We start from the raw sequence: 19,507 nt of genomic DNA on the forward strand, positions 1-19,507 counted from the left end.
AAGGATTGTAATCTCAAAGCTGTTACAGCTGAGCAGTACCAGAAGGAGCTAATTCGTGATTCTTTTATTAACGGAATTACATCTCCCTTCATACGCCAGTGTCTGTTGGAGAATAAAACCCTCGAGTTACAGGCGGCCCATGACCAGGCATGTTCCCTGGACTTAGCAAAGAGGAATGCAGATACCTATCTTTTACCACATGCACGGGCTGCTGCTATCACTTTTAACGACTCCTTCGATAGGTCTCGGGCGGAAGCCCTCACTGATGACTCTAACCTAATGGATGACAACCCTACCCTAGAAGCCTTCACTGATGACGACCCTGCCCTAGCGGCATCTTGGCAATCTGGAAGGAAGTGTTTCTTCTGTGGAGGTGCATTCCACTATAGGAAATTTTGCCCTGCTCGTAACGCAACCTGCAATCATTGCAGTAAGAAAGGTCACTTTTCTAAGGTATGCCAGTCAAGAGCTTCTGTTAGTAAGAAAGGCCACTTTTCTAAGGTATACCGGTCGAGAGCCCCTGTTAGTTTTGCAGCTACTATCTATAAAACTGCTCCTCCCACAAGAGCCACTACTAAGGTTACAGCTACAATCTATAAAACTGCTCCTCCCCTAAGAACCACTACTAAGGTTACAGCTGTCAAGGGTAAAACTGCCCCTCCTCCCATCACAGCTGTTTTTCCCCAAAGTCTGTCCCATGCAGCCACGAAGGTTTCGGTAAATGGACACATTTTGAGTGCACTAATCGACTCATGCAGCGCTGACAGCTTCATAAGTGAGAGGGGTGCCAGTAAGTTAAAACTGCGTATTTACCCCTTGGACAGGGAAATTGCAATGGCTCTGATGACACTGACCACCAACTCTTCCGGCTTTTGCCTTGTCGACCTTATTCTCAATGGCCACACTTATTTCTCCACCCGGCTCAGGGTGCTCAAAAACTTATGCAGCGATGTGCTCCTGGGACAGGATTTCCAGAAACAACACAAAAGACTCACTTTCAAGTTTGGAGGGTCAAAGCCAGAGCTTACTATTTCCAAAGTACCGTTTTGTGCGCTTTTGGCGGCTTCGTTCGACGAGCCCTCCTTGTTTGCCAATCTTTCCCCCCCGATATAAGCCCATAGTCACTAAATCACGACGTTTCAGCCAAGATTACCGATCCTTTATCGAGGCAGAAATCTCTCGCCTTCTAGCTGACGGTATCATTGAGCCAAGTTCATCTTCCTGGCGGGCTCAAGTCGTCGTTGTTAAAAATCCTCTGAAGCAACACAAGAAATGTCTTTGCATCGATTACTCGCAAACTATTAACCAGTATACCGACCTGGATGCCAACCCACTACCACGCATCGATGACATGGTCAATAACCTGGCCAACTACAAGGTATTTTCAACTTTTGATTTAAAGAGCGCATACCATCAAGTACCGTTAAAGGACTCTGACAAAAAGTATACGGCCTTTGAGGCCAATGGTCGGCTTTATCAGTTTTGTCGCCTTCCATTTGGGGTCACCAATGGGGTGGCCGTCTTTCAACGGGCAATGGATAGCCTAGTCAAACAGGAGAACTTAACGGACACTTTTCCATATCTGGATAATATCACCATTGCTGGTCATGACCAGAAGGAGCATGATGCCAACCTCCAGAAATTTTTTGACGTTCTCCGTCATTGCAACTTAACCTTAAAGGAGTCCAAATCTGTGAAATCAGTACCATCAGTCAACATCCTTGGCTACTGGGTGGGCAACGGTGTCATTAAACCGGATCCGGAGCGACTTCGTCCGCTTCAGGAGCTCCCTCCCCCTACGAATCTCGTCTCTCTTCGTCGGGCACTCGATATGGTCACCTGTTATGCAAAGTGGATACCCCACTTCTCCGACAAGATATAGCCCCTGCTTCACGCGAAGTCATTTCCGTTGGAGGCAACGGCTATTTCAGCTTTCAACCTCCTCAAGCGACAACTGGAAAAGCCACGCTTCATTCCATCAATGAAAATCTTCCTTTCGTGGTCGAGTGCGATGCATCGGATGTGGCAATCTTGGCTACCTTGAATCAAGGAGGTCGACCCGTTGCATTTCTGTCCAGAACTTTGCAGGGTAGCGAGCTCCATTATCCTCCTGTCGAGAAGGAGGCGACAGCTATCATCGAAGCAGTACGTAAATGGAGTCATTTTCTCGCTCGTCGCCATTCCACGCTTATAACCGATCAGCGCTCCGTGGCCTTTATGCTGGATAACTGGAAACGCACTAAGATCAAGAATAACAAAATACAACTCTAGAGGATGGAATTGGCCGCCTTTGGCTACACCATACATTATCGACCCGGCAAAGAGAATGTGGCCCCGGATACCCTCACGCGTGCATTCTGCTCTTCTATGTCAACTTCGACTCTTGCGGACCTTCATACTGACTTATGCCATCTTGGCATTACCCGTATGTTGCACTTTGTGTGATCTAAAAATCTCCCATTTTCTACGGAAGATGTGAAAAGAACTTGCTCCACCTGTAGAATCTGTGCGGAATTAAAACCGCAATTCTTCCGTCCATTGGATGGCTCGCTCATACATGCTATGCAGCCTATGCAGCGACTCAGCATTGACTTTAAAGGGCCATTGCCTTCCTCAACGCGAAACACCTACTTACTTACTATGGTGGACGAATATTCACGCTTTCCCTTTGCTTTCCCCTGTCCCAATATGCTTACTTCCACAGTGACCAAATGCCTCGATCAGGTCTTTTCCCTTTGCGGTACGGCCAATTTCATCCACTCTGATCGGGGTGCCTCCTTCATGTCAAGCGAACTCAAAAGTTACCTTTCCCAATGGGGAATCACCACAAGCAAAACGACACCGTATCATCCCATTGGTAACGGACAGGTTGAGAGATACAATGCTATCATTTGGAATGCTGTTCATCTTGCACTGAGGTCACGCAATCTACCAAACCAGCAGTGGGAAACTATGCTCCCTGATGCGTTGCATTCCATCAGGTCTCTTCTTTCTACGTCCACCAATGTCACTCCTCACGAGCCATTCTTCAGGTTCCAGCGTCGCTCCACTCATGGGACGTCCCTACCATCATGGTTGGCAGCTCCCGGCACCGTGCTGCTCCGTAGGTTCATCCGATCTTCCAAAAACGATCCCCACATCGACGAGGTGGAACTAATGGACATTAATCCCACTTACGCGCATGTGCGGTATCCTGATGGCCGGGAGTCCACCGTTTCACTCCGAGATCTGGCTCCCTGTCCAACCAGTCCCACGGACTCAACTGGTAGAGGAACCCATGGTAATGATACCGACGCTCTGCGCTCCTTTGAGGATAATGCCCTACCTGGGACATCAAGGGATCTGCCGGCTACTCCACCGGATCAACTCGGGGAGCCGAGCGCTTCCCATGGGATAGCCACCCGAAGCCAGGATGCCGGTCAATCCCCGGCTACCAACCAAGATGACGCCAGCTCTGCGCCTGTGGGGACCCGCACCCGGGGTCACGATCTCCCTAGTCTTCCGCAGGTTGATCAAGGTGACACGGGCCCCGTCTATCTACCAGTACGGACCAAGCGACCCAGGGACCAAGACACGGCCCGAGGAGACGTGCCTTCCAGCCAGAAGCGAAGATCTAAAAGACTGCGCCTATTCGTGGTCTGACTAATCCACTAGAAGGAAGTCATCTGACTTCCAAAACTTTCAGGCGGGAAGGATGTCATGAATCTTATCATGACTCATGAAGTAACACTGGGTGGCCAGCTGGTGGCGCCGTCCAAGGAGTATAAATACTCGAGCGTGGGCCCAGCTTGCTCAGGATGTTCCAGGAACTAGTGATGTAACTAGAAATCTCATGGTTTTGAAACAGTTGATTAAAGCCTTGTTTTATACTCAAACCAAGTGCTCAGTAGTCTTTTTACATCACTGTTCTCATAATTTAACCCTTTAAGTCCTGGTATAATACTGATGAATCTGGTCAATCCTCTCCAAGGGCAATATATCCTTCCTGAGCTTCGGTGCCTAAAACTGAATGCAATATTCCAAATGGGGTCCAGCCAAGTCTTTCTATAACTAAAACATAACTTCCTCACTTTGGTATTCCAACACCCTTGAGATAAAGGCCAACGTTCCCTTAGCCTTTTTGATTACTTTTGTACCTGTGCCTTAGCTTTTAGTGATTTGTGTACATTGACACCCAAATTCCATTGCTCTTCCCCCAGCTCCAAGTCCCTTACCATTAAGAAAATATTCTGATTTGTCTTTCTCAGATCCAAAGTGGATTTCCTCACATTGAACTCCATCTGCCTTGGCTTTGCCTACTCACTTAGTCTGGTCTATGTCCCTTGGTGACTTCCTGCCCCTATCTACACAACTTACTGTGCCTCCTAACAGTGTCATCTACAAACTTGGATATGGAACACTCTACTCCTTCATCCAAGTCATAATATATATGGTGAAAAGCTGAGGTCCCAGTACAGATCCCTGGGGAACACCATTTGTCCAAGTGCTCAGTCACTCTGTCCCTGATGATAGATTCCACTAATGTCCTCACAACTGATGTTAAACTGATGGGTCTGTAGTTACTTGGTTTCTCTCTCCTTTCTTAAATAATAGTAACTTTTGCAATTTTCCAATCCAAAGGAACAATTCCCAAATCTAGAGAGCTTTGGAAAATTATGATGAACCTATCTGAAAATTTCTCACCTATTTCTTTCAATACCCTGGGGTGGAAAGCATTAGGTCCTGGAGATTTGTCTATCTTAAGTACCATCATTTTCTCCATTGCCATTTTTTTTCTTATATTAAATCCACTAAGTTCCTTTCCTTATACCGCTGGTATTTTGCCCTTTTCCTCCACTGTGAAAATGGATACAAAGTGCTCATTTAACCAGTCAGCCAGTACCTTATTGTCCATTATAATCTCATTTGCATTTGTATTTTTGGGCCCACATTCCCTATTAGCACTCCCTTTCTCTCAATATATTTATAAAGACTTCACTTTTAGTTTTGATATACCTTGTAAGTTTTTTCCATATTCCCTTTTTGCACCTCTGCTTTTTATAGCTTGTTCAGTCAATTGGATTTCCACTGTTCCTTGCATTTAAGTAACCATTTTATTTAGCTTGATACTGTCTCCTACTATGTCGACTATGATTGCTTAACTACGTAAGTGGAGCTTTCTTTCACATTTTAGTGGAATATACTGGTTTTGTATTGTAACAAACACTTATTTGAATTGAGGCTCATGGAATAGGTGGGTCAGTGGCAGCTTGGATAAGGAATTGGCTTAAGGACAGAAACCAGCGAGTTGTGGTAAATGGCTGTTTTTCAGACTGGAGGATGGTAGACAGTGGTGTTCCCCAAGAGTCAGTGCTGGGGCCACTGCTTTTTGTGATATATATAAATGACCTGGATATTGGAATACAGAGTAGAATTTCTAAATTTGCCAACGACACCAAACTTTGGGGTGTGGCAAACAGTGAGGATGATACCAATCAACTGCAACAGGACATAGAAAGGCTAGCAGAATGGGCAGACAAGTGGCAGATGGAATTTAATACAGGGAAGTGTGAGGTGATGCATTTTGGCAGAAGAAACAGGGAAAGGCAATATACACTTAATGACACAGTTTTAAAAAGTGTGCAGGGACAGAGGGACCTGGGAGTTAATGTGCATAGGTCCCTGAAGGTGGCAGGACATATTGAGAGAGTGGTTAGCAAAGCATATGGGATCTTGGGCTTCATAAATAGAGGTATTGAGTACAAAAGTAGAGAAGCTATGCTGAACCTTTATAAAGAGCTGGTTAGGCCACAACCGGAATATTGTGTCCAGTTCTGGTCACCACACTTTAGGTAGGATGTGAAGGCCCTTGAGAGGGTGCAGAGGAGATTTACCAGAATGATTCCGGGGATGGGGGATCTTAGCTACAAGGACAGGTTGGAGAAGCTGGATTTGTTTTCATTAGAGCAAAGGAGATTGAGGGGTGATTTGATAAAGGTGTACAAGATTATGATGGGTTAGGATAGGCTAGATGGGGAAAGGTTGTTCCCACTAGTTGATGGTACAAGGACTAGGGGACACAGATTCAAGGTTTTGGGCAAGAGATACAGGGGGGATGTGAGGAAAAACTTTTTACGCAGCGAGTGGTGAGGACCTAGAATTCGCTGCTAGTGGAAGCGGAGACACTCAATGTTTTCAAGGGGAGACTAGATAGGTACTTGAGGGAAATAAACTTGCAGGGCTACGGGGATAGAACGGGGGAATGGGACTGACTGGATTGCTCTACAGAGAGCCGGCATGGACCCGATGGGCCGAATGGCTGCCTGCTGAGCTGTATGACTCTACAACTATAAATACTTCGCTCTGTTTGTCTGTAGGTTTACCCATTAACAGTTCAACTCAGTTTACTGTGGTCAATTTATTTCTCATCTGTTCGAAGTTTGCCTTACTTAAATTCACAACCTTGGTTTGTGACACTTTCTTCTCCCTTTCAAACCTAATATCAAATTCAATCATTTTATGGTCACTATTCGCAAGGTGTTCCATTGCCGTCATCAGATTATTAACTAATTCTAGTTCGTTACTTATCACTAAATCTAGTATGGCCTGTTCCCTTGACGGTTCTAAAACATTATTTTAGAAAACTATCCTGAAATATTCCAGAAACTCATTGACATGAATCAGTCATTCATGAAAGAGAGACTTATGAAATAATACTAAGCGGCCTACGGGTGGCGTTGTCCAGGGAGAGTATAAATACTCGGGCACGGGCCCAGCTTGCGCAGGACATTCTTAACAGGAACTAGTGAAGGACACAACTCGACCTCCATGTTGTAAAACAGTTGATTAAAGCTTTGTTTAACGCTTAGACCAAGTGCCTAGTAGTTTTCTTACGTCACTCATTGCCTTTACTACTTGAGTTATTCTATTCTCCCAGTCTACGTGAAAATTAATATCTCCCATTATAACCATATTGTTTTTGCCGCATGCATCCCTGATCTCTGTATTTATTTATCCCCCCACTACATCACTATTATCAGGAGGTTCGTAGACAACTCCCACCAGAGTCTTGCAGCCTTTGCTGCTCCTTTGCTGTTCTAGAAGCCCCTATATTTGTTATATAATTTCCTCATGGCTAATGAAGAGAATATGGGGTAGCTCTTGACTTTGTGCGATAGTTTAAAATGGATACTGGTGAGTTGGCAGCCCGTTTACATTTCTCACGATTTTTATTTACCTTGACTTCAATGGAAATAAAAATCGTGAGAGAGGTAAAATGGGCTGTTGACTCGCTATCACCCGTTTTACACTATCACACAAAGTCAAGATTTATCCCCATGTGTGATCTACACAATGAAATTGAAAAAATAAATTTTGGAGCTGCTTCGGCATTTATTCAGCAGAATTGCTTGTTTATTGCTTTATGGACTTAGCATGAAGAAGAAAAAAGGGAGAGGTTAGGAGAATATTTTTTATACAAAGGGACGTTAGGATATAGAATCCCCTACCATAAACAGTGAGGGCAGCAGAATCCATAATATTTTTTAAAAGGGAAGTGGATAAGTATTTGAAAAAGAAAAGTTTAAAAGGCAATGTAGAAAGGACAGGTGAATGGGACTAAATGGATAGCTCTTTCAGGGAGCCAGCACAGATGCAAAGGGCTGAATGGCTGCCTCTTGTACTGTAAAATTTGGTGCTTCTACTTCTATCCACAACACACACTGCTTAAGTAAACGAGTCCCCTGAAGTATTTTATCTTTTGTCTAAAGGATGCATGGCAATCCGCATCCACATGGATAACCACAATAATAACTTGCTCTCAACGTAGGAAAACATCCCAAGGCACTTCACAGAAGCATAATCAGACATATAAACTGGACCAGTTATCTGGAGGCCTGGAATAATAATCCACAGAATGTGAGTTCAAATCCCACCATGGAAGTTTGAAAATTTGAATTTAGTTTAAAAATCTGGAAATAAAAAGATGTTGTTAGTAAAAGTTAGCATGAACCTATCAGATTGTCGTAAAAAACGGGTTCAGTAAAGTCCTTTAGGGAAGGAAATCTGCCATTCTTACTCGATCTGGCTTGTATGTGACTGCAGGCCCACAACAACATGGTTGACTCTCAGCTGCCCTCTCAAGTGGCCTAGCGAGCCACTCAGTTGTATCAAATAGAAGATGGCCCACCATTCTCATTGTCTCAGAGCAACTAGGGATGGGCAATAAATGCCAGCCTTGCCAACAACGCCCACATCCTGAGACTGAATAATAAACAAAATTGACCTTGGTATCCCTGGGATGGAGAAGGCACAGATTAGGCAGAATTCCTGCTCCTGATTGTGGTCTAAATGTCAGGTGAGGAACGGATTGTGTTCAGGTGTGATGCCCCCCTCTCCATCTCCCTCTCCCTCTATCAAAGATAGGCCACTTGATGAGGTGCAGAAGGGTGTCTAGTGCCTGTGGAATCAAATTGCAGCATGAATCAGTGCCCTCAGGATAAGAGAATGAAAAAAAAAGTACTTCCTGATTGTATATTCGCTCCTACTTTGGCCAGAATCCAAATCCTGTCACCTTATGCATTGTTGGAATAATTTGTTTATAGAACTAACTTAAATTGTTTTTCCCTTAAAAACTCACGTGTACTGTTAGGTAGCAAAACAATAGTTTTCATTTACTGAAGGATTACTTTAATATATTGTCGTTGTTTTCATTTAAGAAGGAACAAGGACTTGAATCTTTTACCAAAGGTAATGATACAAAGTGGAATGGCTCTGTGATAACATTGGGAGCACTTCACCTCTTTCTGAATTGGTATCTTCCAAATACTTGGCATGGTTCCAGAAATGGTAGGCAGGGCAGGGCAGGGCTTGATATTTTGCAAGAGTTGAGATCAGTTCTGAATGATGGAGCAGAGCATGTCTGGTAACTGAGGGCTTGGCTCTTGTTCATGTCTGAATCACATTGGGAGACTTTGGATTGCTATTTGTTTGCAGGGGATTCCAGGATGTGTCAGAATTAGTCAGGCCGAGAGGCAATATAAGTTCACTGTGTGAACAACTTCAGATCAGAGTGTACATTTCTTCTTCTGCAATAAACGTCGGCAGTTAGTTTGTTGCACGGACTGAAGTTCTTAGTCGAAGATGAAAACTTTTTTCTCACTGGCACTGACTGTTTACAGCTTTATTTTTATTTTACCCCATGTGCCCGGCACCTACGTTTGGAATGGTAGGACATATGTAGGTAGGTCTCTACGCTTATCTTTTAGTGGTTTAATCATCTTCTGGGTCTGAGTGAGTTGTGAATGATCAATTTACAAAAAAAGTAGAGTATTACTATAAACTTTCTGTTTTGTAACTGAACTGGTTTTATGATATATTGAACATGTGCATGAAGTCATTACATGTTTGGACTGATAGGTAGATTATAAATTGTTTCGACTCCTTTTACTGCTTGGCAATCTAAGCAACATTAAGGCAGGGCCGTAATGCAGGGCTGGGAGCTGCCCAGATTCACATTTTATTCACTGGGGAGCTGGATGAGCTAAATTACAAGAAAACAAATGGGCAAATGAACTTGAGGTGAAATTCATCTTTAATGTAAAATAGAAGCAGGCATGTTGTTCTCCCAATCATTAATGAAATTGTGTGGAGTTGAAAGACATGAACCTTGATCCTAACCCTCCCCACTTGATGGGAACGGCACGACCGGGTGGTGAAATCACGGTCACCTACTTATCGCTGTGTCCCCGACACGCTCCCTGCGCAGTTAAAATGGCCTGCTGCCATTTTAACTGCGCACCCTTTGAGGGCACCCACCTGTCACAGACAAGTGGAGGCCTCCTGAATATATATAAGTTCAACCCCATTTTAACCAAAATGGCGGAAGTTATGCCCAGTGCTGGCAGGATTGGTGTCTCAGAGCCACTGATACAGTATTTAAAGGAACATTCACTTGCAGCTCATTGGATCACAGCATATTTCTGCTATTTGGATTGCCAGGAATGTTTCCAGCTTCCAGATTGTTTTTTCTCTCACTTTTATTGCCTTATCAGCCTCAGTAAGCTCTATCTGCTTATCATGGGTGCTATTATTGCAAATTTAATTTGGATGGAGGAACACCTGGAGGAGCAGCAGCAGCTCGGCCTGACAGGAGATGGCAGGTAAGGGGGGCTGCTCTTTAGAGGCCATACCCAGCACACCGGGTGTACAGGCCAAGAGTCACTTTCTTGGATCTATCTGAAGTGGCTCATGACACCTCTCTACAACCCTGAGTAACACAGATATAATCAAAGCCAGGAGACCTCCAGGATCATTACTGAGCTCACCACAGAGATGCTGAGGTAGAGGTTCACATGTCTGGACAGGTCTGGGGGGCTCCCTACAATATGCCCTAGAGAGAGTCTCCTGCCTCGTGGTGGTGTGCTGCATCCTGCACAACCTCACCATAGAGAGAGGCCTGCATTTGGAGGAGGCGCAGCAGCAGTCGTCATCGGTCAAGGAAGACCAGGCGAAGAAGAGGAAGCAGCAGAAGTATGAGTGCCACCTCAACATCTTGCAGCAAGAGATGTGAGGGATCAGCTCATTGCTCAGTGATTCCGGTGACCTGCTCATTCCCCTGTCCTGATAACTCTTCTGATTAACAGTCCTGGTTACATCCTCCACCACTCCCTTCATCCTGAAAAACAAACACTCAAGCCATTCAGACAACTTCTATGTCAATGCCATACTGACAATGTGGTAAAGGTGTTTAATTTAATGGCAAATAATAATTGGCTTCTATTCATTTCTCATCCAAGTGATGAGTCCATAGTGCTTTTCTTTAAAGAAGGTTTACGAACTCTACTACTCCTACGAGGTGCTCTCCTCGTGGCCTCAGCAGAGCTGGTGTGAGGCCGCTGTTCCTCATGTTCGGACCTTGAGACGCTCGTGGCCAGTGACTTCTGGTTGCTCGAGCCTGTGAGTGCCCGGCTGCACACTGCTGAACCTTGGCTGCTGCTGGGGCAATCTGGCCCAGCTGACTTGCCGGAACTATAGCATTGGTTCAGGGGGTGGCAAAGGGGCAGGTGTGCTGACATCCTGAGAGAGGGTTACAGCTATGGCTCCCATCAGGCCATCGCCACTCCTGTGAGGCTGGGGCTCCATTAAACTGATCTGCGGGAGAGCAGACTGCTGAAGAAAAGTGACTTCTTAAAAGCCCATATCCTTGTGGTTCATCAATCTGTCCAAAGTGGACATCTGTCTCTCCAAGCTGGAGCCCAGAGCTGTTTGAACTTCCACCAAAGCTACAAAGGCTGGTGAGAGCGACTCTCATCGTGAGGGCTCAGCAGCAGCATCCCTGGAGGAGGCCACATTCTCCAGGATAGATGGCAGAGTGCTAATTGCATGCGAGATGACACCACACAGTGGACTCCTCCATACTTTCCGCCATAGTGCTGAAACTCCACAGAAGGCATTCCAATGTCTACTATAGCTGCTTGTATGAGTCTAGCATTTTCAGCTTCTTCCTCTTCTTTGGTGAGGGCTATAATGTTGGGTATTTCTCCCCACCGGTCTTGGTCCTCTCTCTCACATTATGTCTTGTCCTGCAGAAAGAGAGGGAGAGAGTAGTGAGTGGCTGTTGAAAAGGTAATTGCCGATGTCTATGGCTTGTGCGTTTGGTGCATGTGTTGAGAGGTGGAGAAGAACCAAGATGGATCGAGGACTGGGGAGGTGATGAATTTAAAGCCAAGTGTGTGAAATGTGAAGTGAGGAAGGAGTGCTGGGAGGAGTTGGTGTTTGTGCAAGTGTAAGGATGTGAGAAGAGCATGGTGCTAGTGTGTGGTGCGAAGAGAGGAAAGGAAGAGGTGAATGCTTTTGGAATGAGAAAGAGATGTGTTGCAGTGTGTCCTTGTGAGTGCATTCTGAAGGATGTGATGGAGGAGAGGGAATTGTTGAGAGTGGAGGAGGGGTGAAAGGAGTGTTATCCGGTGCCATTGAGAGAGCTGGAGAGGTGAAGAGCTTCAATCACCCTTGCTGCTCTTCTAAGCCCATTGAACCTCTTTCTATATGAACCCAGGGGTGATGCTGGTGGCATTGACCCTGTCTTGGGGATGCTGCTGGGGAACAATACCTCGCTCCTTGCCCTGCTGACTTCCTCCACTAGGACTTCCAGGAATGCATCAGAAAACCGGGGTTTGGGGGGGGGCGCGGTGGGGGGCAACCTTTCAACTTGTCTGTGCTGCCAAAATATTTTGAAACATTCTTTCAGGAAAAAAGAAAGTGGGGAATGTATCCTCGCTTTAAGAGGTGCACCCCACTTTAAATAGGTGTCGGGAGTCTTGCCGGAAATTACACGCGTCATGTGGGTGGGCTGTCCGATTCCCGACACAATCGGAAAGTCAACCCGTCAGTCAAATGGAAATGAGGCCCAGGAGTTAAAATTGCCCAGGCCTCATGCTGACAATGTCATGGGAGCTTCCCGCCTGCAGAGGAATCTGATCAGATCATTTTAGCACCTTGTTGTTATTTGTTACTTCATCTCCAACCAAGGGCTGGGTTCATAAGGTATTTAATGGTAGGCAGTCTTAAAGATGAGAAATCAGAACAGAAAGCTACAGTCATTTCTCCTGATTTTGGGCCACAAAGCAGGTTACAAGGAAGCTGCTTACTTAGCATGCGCAGGCTTCTTAGAATGAGGAATTAGCTGTGAAAATCACCTTCAGAAATGTGATGATGCAGCTGTTGAACATAAAATGTATACATTAAAGTTGTGCTAGTAGGGCTCTGAAGCAGCGATATGTTATAGAGATATGGCTCGTTGCCTTGAGGGGTAATAAACTATTTGCACAGAGTTCATGAACATTGCATTGATTTGTTGCTATAAACTTTACAAGAATTAACGCCCACAGGAGATCAATGCTTGCGCAAATAGGGAAAGGATAATTACAAATAAATCTACCTGGTGCTTGTCAAAATGATTTACTTATCTTCAAGAGTGCTGTGACTGGTTAAAGGTGCATGAGGTTGATAAATACTAGGATAGCTGCTTATTTCAGACACCGACCTCAAAGGGAAGCTAGTGGGGGAATTCTGATCTGTGACGTTTGATGTCAGCCATTCAAATGGAATAGGTTTAGACTAAAACAGGAGCCTCTAATCCACCTGTGATTTTTTTTTTAAATGACTGTCAGATGTGCATTGTTAAAATTATAGACCGCTGCAGAATGGTAGGTCCCTTATCTTGCTTATCAGTTTTACAATGTGCCTGGTTACATTATAGGCATTGCGGGAAGGGCTGCTGATACGATCTATACTGTAATCTTACTACTGCTGACTCTTGTCAATCTGCCACTAGTCCAAGTTTCAGAACAAACTCATATCTGACATTTTGTAGAATGGTCAAGTTGCTGGTTTCAGTTGGGGTGTTGGTGGGATTGTTGCAATTGGTCTCAGTGCCCCTGAACTAGGAGGATCAGCCAAGATTCCTGTCCCTGTTTCCTATCTAGTAGTCCCTGCTGGTATGTGGTGCAGAGCGGATCAGGCATAGATTTGATGTTTCTTTCCCCCTGCCTTCCATAATCAAATAATCCCCTGATACTCATTTTCTGGGCCAATTGGACGAGGTACCAAAGGAAAATCATACCTCAACATAAAGGCTTCAGGAAGAGGGAAGAGAATTGGAGAAAATGAATCCGAAAAGTAGCCACTAAAACAAATTCCAACTTTCTAATATCATTCCACCCTTCCTTACTGATTGACTGATCACCTCCTGATCATTAATCATTGAGCCCCTCGCTGGAAGCATGCTTGTGTTGGGTGAGTCCATGATCAGTAGCTTGGCAATACTCCCTGTCAAGGCTAACATATGAAATAGGCCTCTTGGACGAGGTAGCGAATTACAAATGGTGCCCGTGTAGCCATATCCCAGCAGGAAGTCCATGCACTCAGAAGAGGGCAAGAGAGAAACTGCAAAAACAAAATGTTGCTGTTTCCCTTTTGCCAATTTGCATCACATTGTGTGTGTGTTTTTTTTTAGATTTCAGTTAGTGGATTTTTAAGAAAATTCAAATGAAGGTGAGAAAAAGTTGCAGTGAAATGAGAATCTGATGCTCGGATTGACCGCTGCTTAGCAGCTCTGCATTGGTCATAATTACTTGAGCAGAAATTTCATTCTGAAAGATTATGGGCTGGATTTTCATTGAGGAGGCGGGTAGGAGGCGGGACTACAACTTTTGGGGTTGAGGTCGGGACCCCCGATTTTGGGATTTTAAACCCCCACATGCCTCCAATCCCGACTCCACGGCCCAATGAAAATCCAGCCCTATGGCTTAATAAACTAGTTTCATGAAGGTCAGAAATTGACTGAGATTTGAATTGAAAACAATGTGATGAATGCGAACAACTACATTTTCAATAGCATATGCACCAGAAGTGCTTAGACATCAGAATTTTAAACAAGATGTAATTTGTAAATTAAATTGTGGGAGTACCTTCACCACAAGCAGCATTTCAAAAAGGTGGCTCATCAAAACTAGGGATGGGCAATAAATGCTGGCCTCTTCTTAAAAATGAGAATTGTTGTCCTTTAGGTAAACCAAGGATATTTTAAAGATAGCAAACATGTGCTAAGCACATTAATTGTCACTGTAATAATATTTTGAACACTTTCACAGAATTCCTAGATCAGACCTTTGAAGCTGTTTACAACAATTGCTTTTTTTTGTGAAACTCATAGTGGACTTTAATTTTCTGTTGTCATTTTCAATTTACCTGAATTGGCTGATATTTAGGCAGAGACATTGCTGGTCTGTAATGCAAACATTCTTGCCAACAAATTCAGTTAACAGCAAAGTTACAACAAATCAGCAGTTGTCTACATTATAAAAGTTTGGTGGATCGTAGAACTTTGTTTTCAAATAAGGAATCAAGGGAGTCAAAAGGCAACATGTTCATATCTGGCTGGCAAAGGTGTGAGGAAATGTAAGATAAGGAGGGAAAAGCTCAATTTATAATGGAACTCCAATTATCTACCATAATGAAAGGACTTGCAGGTATATAACAGAAGTTAGTGAATAATCAAGAGTGCCCAAATTCATGAATGTCTCTATTGTTTTAAACAAAAGGGGGGATTTTTAGTCCCTCCTGATAGAAACTGGGCAGAACGGGAGTTAAAATCGAGCGGCTTTTTCTCATTCCAATGCCAACCTGCGGCCATTTTACGTCGGCGGTTGACTCCGGTGGACACCTCATTAACATATGCTAATTAGGGACCTATGACTCAGTTAGGATCCCAAGGCAATAATGACCTACTGGCTGGAGTGACCGCCGAGGCTCATTCCCCCTTCTCACCCGTGGGACTGTGCCGTACTCCTCCCTACCCTGCGACTTTACCTGAGTGTTGGCAGGCAGGCTCCGGGCTGCCCAATCTTCACTTGCTGCCAGTTGCCCAGCTACCTCCTCAGACCCGTTTCAGGTGAGCAACTGGCCAGTGGGGCGCTAAAATCAGCCAGGCCTCCCATGGAGACGCCGGGGCTGGAATTTCGGCGGCTCCCCCGACCCCCCGGCTTTCCACCCGGGAGTTAAAATCCATGCTCAAGATTTAAAGAAATGAATTCTAGCATCTCCCAACCCGAAGACTTGACTCCTGCAAAAATGATAACTTCCACAAAAAGTTCCAGCAGATAATTAAGGATAATGGGAGTGCAGGTCGAGGCCCCAATGTATTGCACTCTGAACGATTGCAACTCAAGGCATAAGAATGCTGATGTCTTCATTTCTGAACCAAAGCCACACCCAGTAAATGCTACGTACAGAGCAATTTCTTTAGTTGGTATGTGGGGGAAAGGGGCCCTCTATGCTGATAGATCTTTAAATCGATCATGTCCATTTCTAAAGCATTTATGCTTTTCTAAGATCTAAAAGAATTCCTCCCAAATCAACAGTACAGTTTATAAGTTCTTTTAGGATTTGTTTGTAAGTGAATGTTCATAAAAAGGGGCTTCTGTAATGGTTCGCTTAGTGAATCCGCTGCCCAGTGTGGATCAAGAAGGTCCCAGGTTCAATCCCTGACCTGTGCTGAATTATCTGACCCCAGCCGTCACAGCAGCGGAGACCCAGTAATTAGACTGAGCCACTCTCGGCTATGAAGGGGACAAAATGAACCAGGAGTCTCGCCATTGATCATGAGTTAGGACTTTCAGGAGTGGAAAGGAGAGAATTAGGGGGAAAAAGGAGAGGTTTTAATATTAAAAAAAGAGAAAGGAGACAGCGAGTGACTGTATGGTACAAATTTGCTACCTTTGGTAACCTATCATTGCCTATATTGCAGTGCTGAATACAGCTGTTGTTTTTAATAGGTGTGGGTTATTATTTAGCAATTCACATAGCAGTAAGCCAATATATACCACCAGAAACCAGAGGCTTCACAACAATTGTAAAATGTTTATGCTGCTTCCCTGTTTTTTATTCTCTCCCTTTTCTCTTTTGTGTGGTGATAGCGCTAATGATGTAGATGTCAGATATCTGTGCTGCAACAGCAGTCCCAGACATGTTTTACAAAACCTACTTGGTGATTTGGAACTGAGTAAATAACACTTCTCTTCACTTAGCCCAATATTGGTCACAAACCACTGGGTCGATTCCACTCAGACACATACCAGTCTAGATGTTGAAAGCTGAATCAGTGCTGAATTAACAGCCTGTTGTGAAGCACCTGGAATGTGTTTTGTTGATAATATGTCCAGCACAGCAAATTGCTTGGAGGAAGCAGACCTGAATTAATTGCTCTATGCTCTATTTAAATATCTGCAGATGAAGACAAATGCATATACACCATTACAAAAGCAAAATACTGCAGATGCTGCAAATCTGAAATAAAAACTGAAAATGCTGGAAATACTCAGTAGGTCAGGCAACATCTGTGGAAAGGGAAACAGAGTTAACATTTCAGGTTGATGACCCTTCATCAGAACTGGAAAAAGTTAGAGATGTAACAGATTTTTAAGCAAGTGCAGGAGCAGGGAAAGAGGGGAGGGGTGGAAAGAACAAAAGGGAAGGTCTGTGATAGGGTGGAAGGCAGGAGAGATTAAATGACAAAAGGGATGATGGTGCAAGGCAAAAGGACAAGTTAAAAAAACAAAAGATGAGTCTAGATGACGTGTAAATGGGAATGGCAGAAATCAACAGCTGCCATGTGAAAAAAATAATACGGGCAGGGGTTATAGTCTGAAATTGTTGAACTCAATGTTGAGTCCAGAAGGCTGTAAAGTGCCTAATCGAAAAATGAGGTGCTGTTCTTCGAGCTTACGTTATGCTTCGTTGGAACAGTGTAAGAGGCCGAGGGCGGTGAGGTCTGAGTGGGAGCGGAGCGGAGAATTAAAGTGACAAGTGACCAGAAGCTCAGGGTCCCCCTTACGGACTGAATGGAGATGTTCCGCAAAGCAGTCACCCAATCCCAGCATGGTGGCATAGTGGTTAGCACTGTTGCCTCACAGCGCCAGGGACCCGGGTTCGAATCCGGCCTCGGGCGACTGTCTGTGTGGAGTTTGCACATTCTCCCCGTGTTTGCGTGGGTTTCCTCCGGGTGCTCCGGTTTCCTCCCACAGTCCAAAGATGTGCGGGTTAGGTTGATTGGCTATGATAAATTGACCCTTAGTGTTAGGGGGATTAAATACGTGGGGTTACAGGGATAGGGTGGGATATGTGTTGGTGTAGGGGTTACGGGGATCGGGTGGGATATGTGTCGGTGCAGGCTCGATGGGCCGAAATGGCCTCTATCTGCACTGTGGGGTTTCTGTGATTCTGTGATTCTGTGAATCTGCATTTGGTCTCCCCAATGTAGAGGAGACCGCATCGTGAGCAGCGAATACAGTATATTAAATTGCAAGAAGTACAAGTAAATCGCTGTTTCCCCTGGAAGGAGTGTTTGGGGCCCTGGACAGTGGGAAGGGAGGAAGTAAAAGAGCAGCTGTTGCATGGGAAGGTGCTGGGCAAAGGGAAAGGGGTGTTGGGGGTGATAGAGGAGTGGACCAGGGTGTCACGGAGGGAGAGGTCCCTTCAAAATGCTGAAAGGGGAGGGGAGGGGAAGATGTATTTGGTGGTGGGATCACGTTGGAGATGGAGGAAATGGCGAAGGATGATCCGTTGAAAGTGGAGGCTGGTGGGGTGAAAGGTGAAGACAAGGGGAACCCTATCGTGGTTCCGGGAGGGAGGGGAAGGGGTGAGAGCAGAAGTGCGGGAAATAGAATGGACATGGTCAAGGGCCATGTCAACCACAGTAGAGGGGAATCATCAGTTGAGGAAAAAGGAAGACATATTGGAAGCACTGGTGTGGAAGGTGGCATCGTCAGTGTAGATGAGATGGAGACGGAGAAACTGGGAGAATGGAATAGAGTCCTTACAGGAAGCTGGTTGGGAGGAAGTGTAGTCAAGGTAGCTGTGGGAGTCATTGGGCTTGTAGTGAATGTTTGTCAATAGCCTATCCCCAGAAATGGAGACAGAGAAGTCGAGGAAGGGAAAGGAAGAGTTGTAGATGGGCCATGTGAAGGTGAGGGAAAGGTGGAAATTGAAAGCAAAGTGAATGAAATTTTCAAGTTCAGGGCAAGAGCAGGAAACGGCACCAATACAGTCATCAATGTACCAGAAAAAGAGGTGAGGGAGGGGACCTGAGCAGGACTGAAACATTCTTTAATGTTCCACATAACCCACGAAAAGGCAGGCATAGCTGGGACGCATGTGGGTGCCCATAGCAACACCTTTAATTTGGAGTAGTGAGTGGAGTCAAAGGAGAAGTTGTTCAATGTGAGAACAAGTTCAGCCAGGTGGAGGAGGGTGGTGGTGGATGGGGACTGGTTGGGCCTCTGTTCCAGGAAGAAGCGGAGCGCCCTCAGACCATCCTGGTGGAGGATGGAGGTGTAGAGGGATTGGACGTCCATAGTGAAAAGGAGGCGGTTGGGGCCAGGAAACTGGAAACTGTTAAAGTGGCGGAGGTCGTCGGAAGAGTCGCGGATGTAGGGGGAAGAGACTGGACAAGGGAAGAAAAAATGGAGTTGAGCGAGGAAGAAATCAGTTCAGTGGGGCAAGAACAGCTGAAACGATGGGTCTACCTGGGCAGTCCTGTTTGTGGATTTTGGGAAGGAGGTAGAAGTGGGCTATGCAGGGTTGTGGAACTATGAGGTTGGAGGGCATGGAGGGAAGATCTCCAGAGGAGAGTTGACATTCAGCCTCCGCAAGGTAGAGGTCAATTTGCCAAGTTCAGAGGGAAGTAAGTTGGAGTGACGGAGGGGAGCAGAGAAATTAAGGTGGCCGATGTCACGCCAGCAGTTTGCAATGGAAAGATCCCGAGAGGGTAAGAGGTCAGTGGGAGGAGTCCAAGTAAAACAAGAATTCTGAAAATGGGAGAAAGTGTCAGCTGTGCGGGGGGAAGACTCCTGGCCAAAGAAGTGGGAACGGAGATGAAGGCGACGGAAAAAGAGCTCAGCATCGTGCCAAGCTCGAAATTCATTGAGGTGGAGGCGTAAGGGGATGAAACTCAGGCTTTTGCTGAGGACTG

General features: G+C 45.2%; 1 protein-coding gene across 1 annotated transcript in view; it reads left to right on the plus strand.

Moving 5' to 3' along the window:
- The first annotated feature begins 8,995 nt into the window (after window positions 1-8,995).
- Window positions 8,996-19,507, plus strand: part of LOC147121989 (laminin subunit gamma-1-like) — an 86,073-nt gene continuing 75,561 nt past the window's right edge. Inside the window, exon 1 of the mRNA XM_085982603.1 lies at window positions 8,996-9,220. Coding sequence (XP_085838729.1) covers window positions 9,121-9,220 — 100 coding nt within the window. The 5' untranslated portion in view covers window positions 8,996-9,120. The remainder of the gene's footprint in view (window positions 9,221-19,507) is intronic.

Source organism: Somniosus microcephalus, chromosome 3, assembly GCF_052327205.1.
Source record: "Somniosus microcephalus isolate GS21.2 chromosome 3, FLI_Smic_1.0, whole genome shotgun sequence".
NCBI classification, from domain to species: domain Eukaryota; kingdom Metazoa; phylum Chordata; class Chondrichthyes; order Squaliformes; family Somniosidae; genus Somniosus; species Somniosus microcephalus.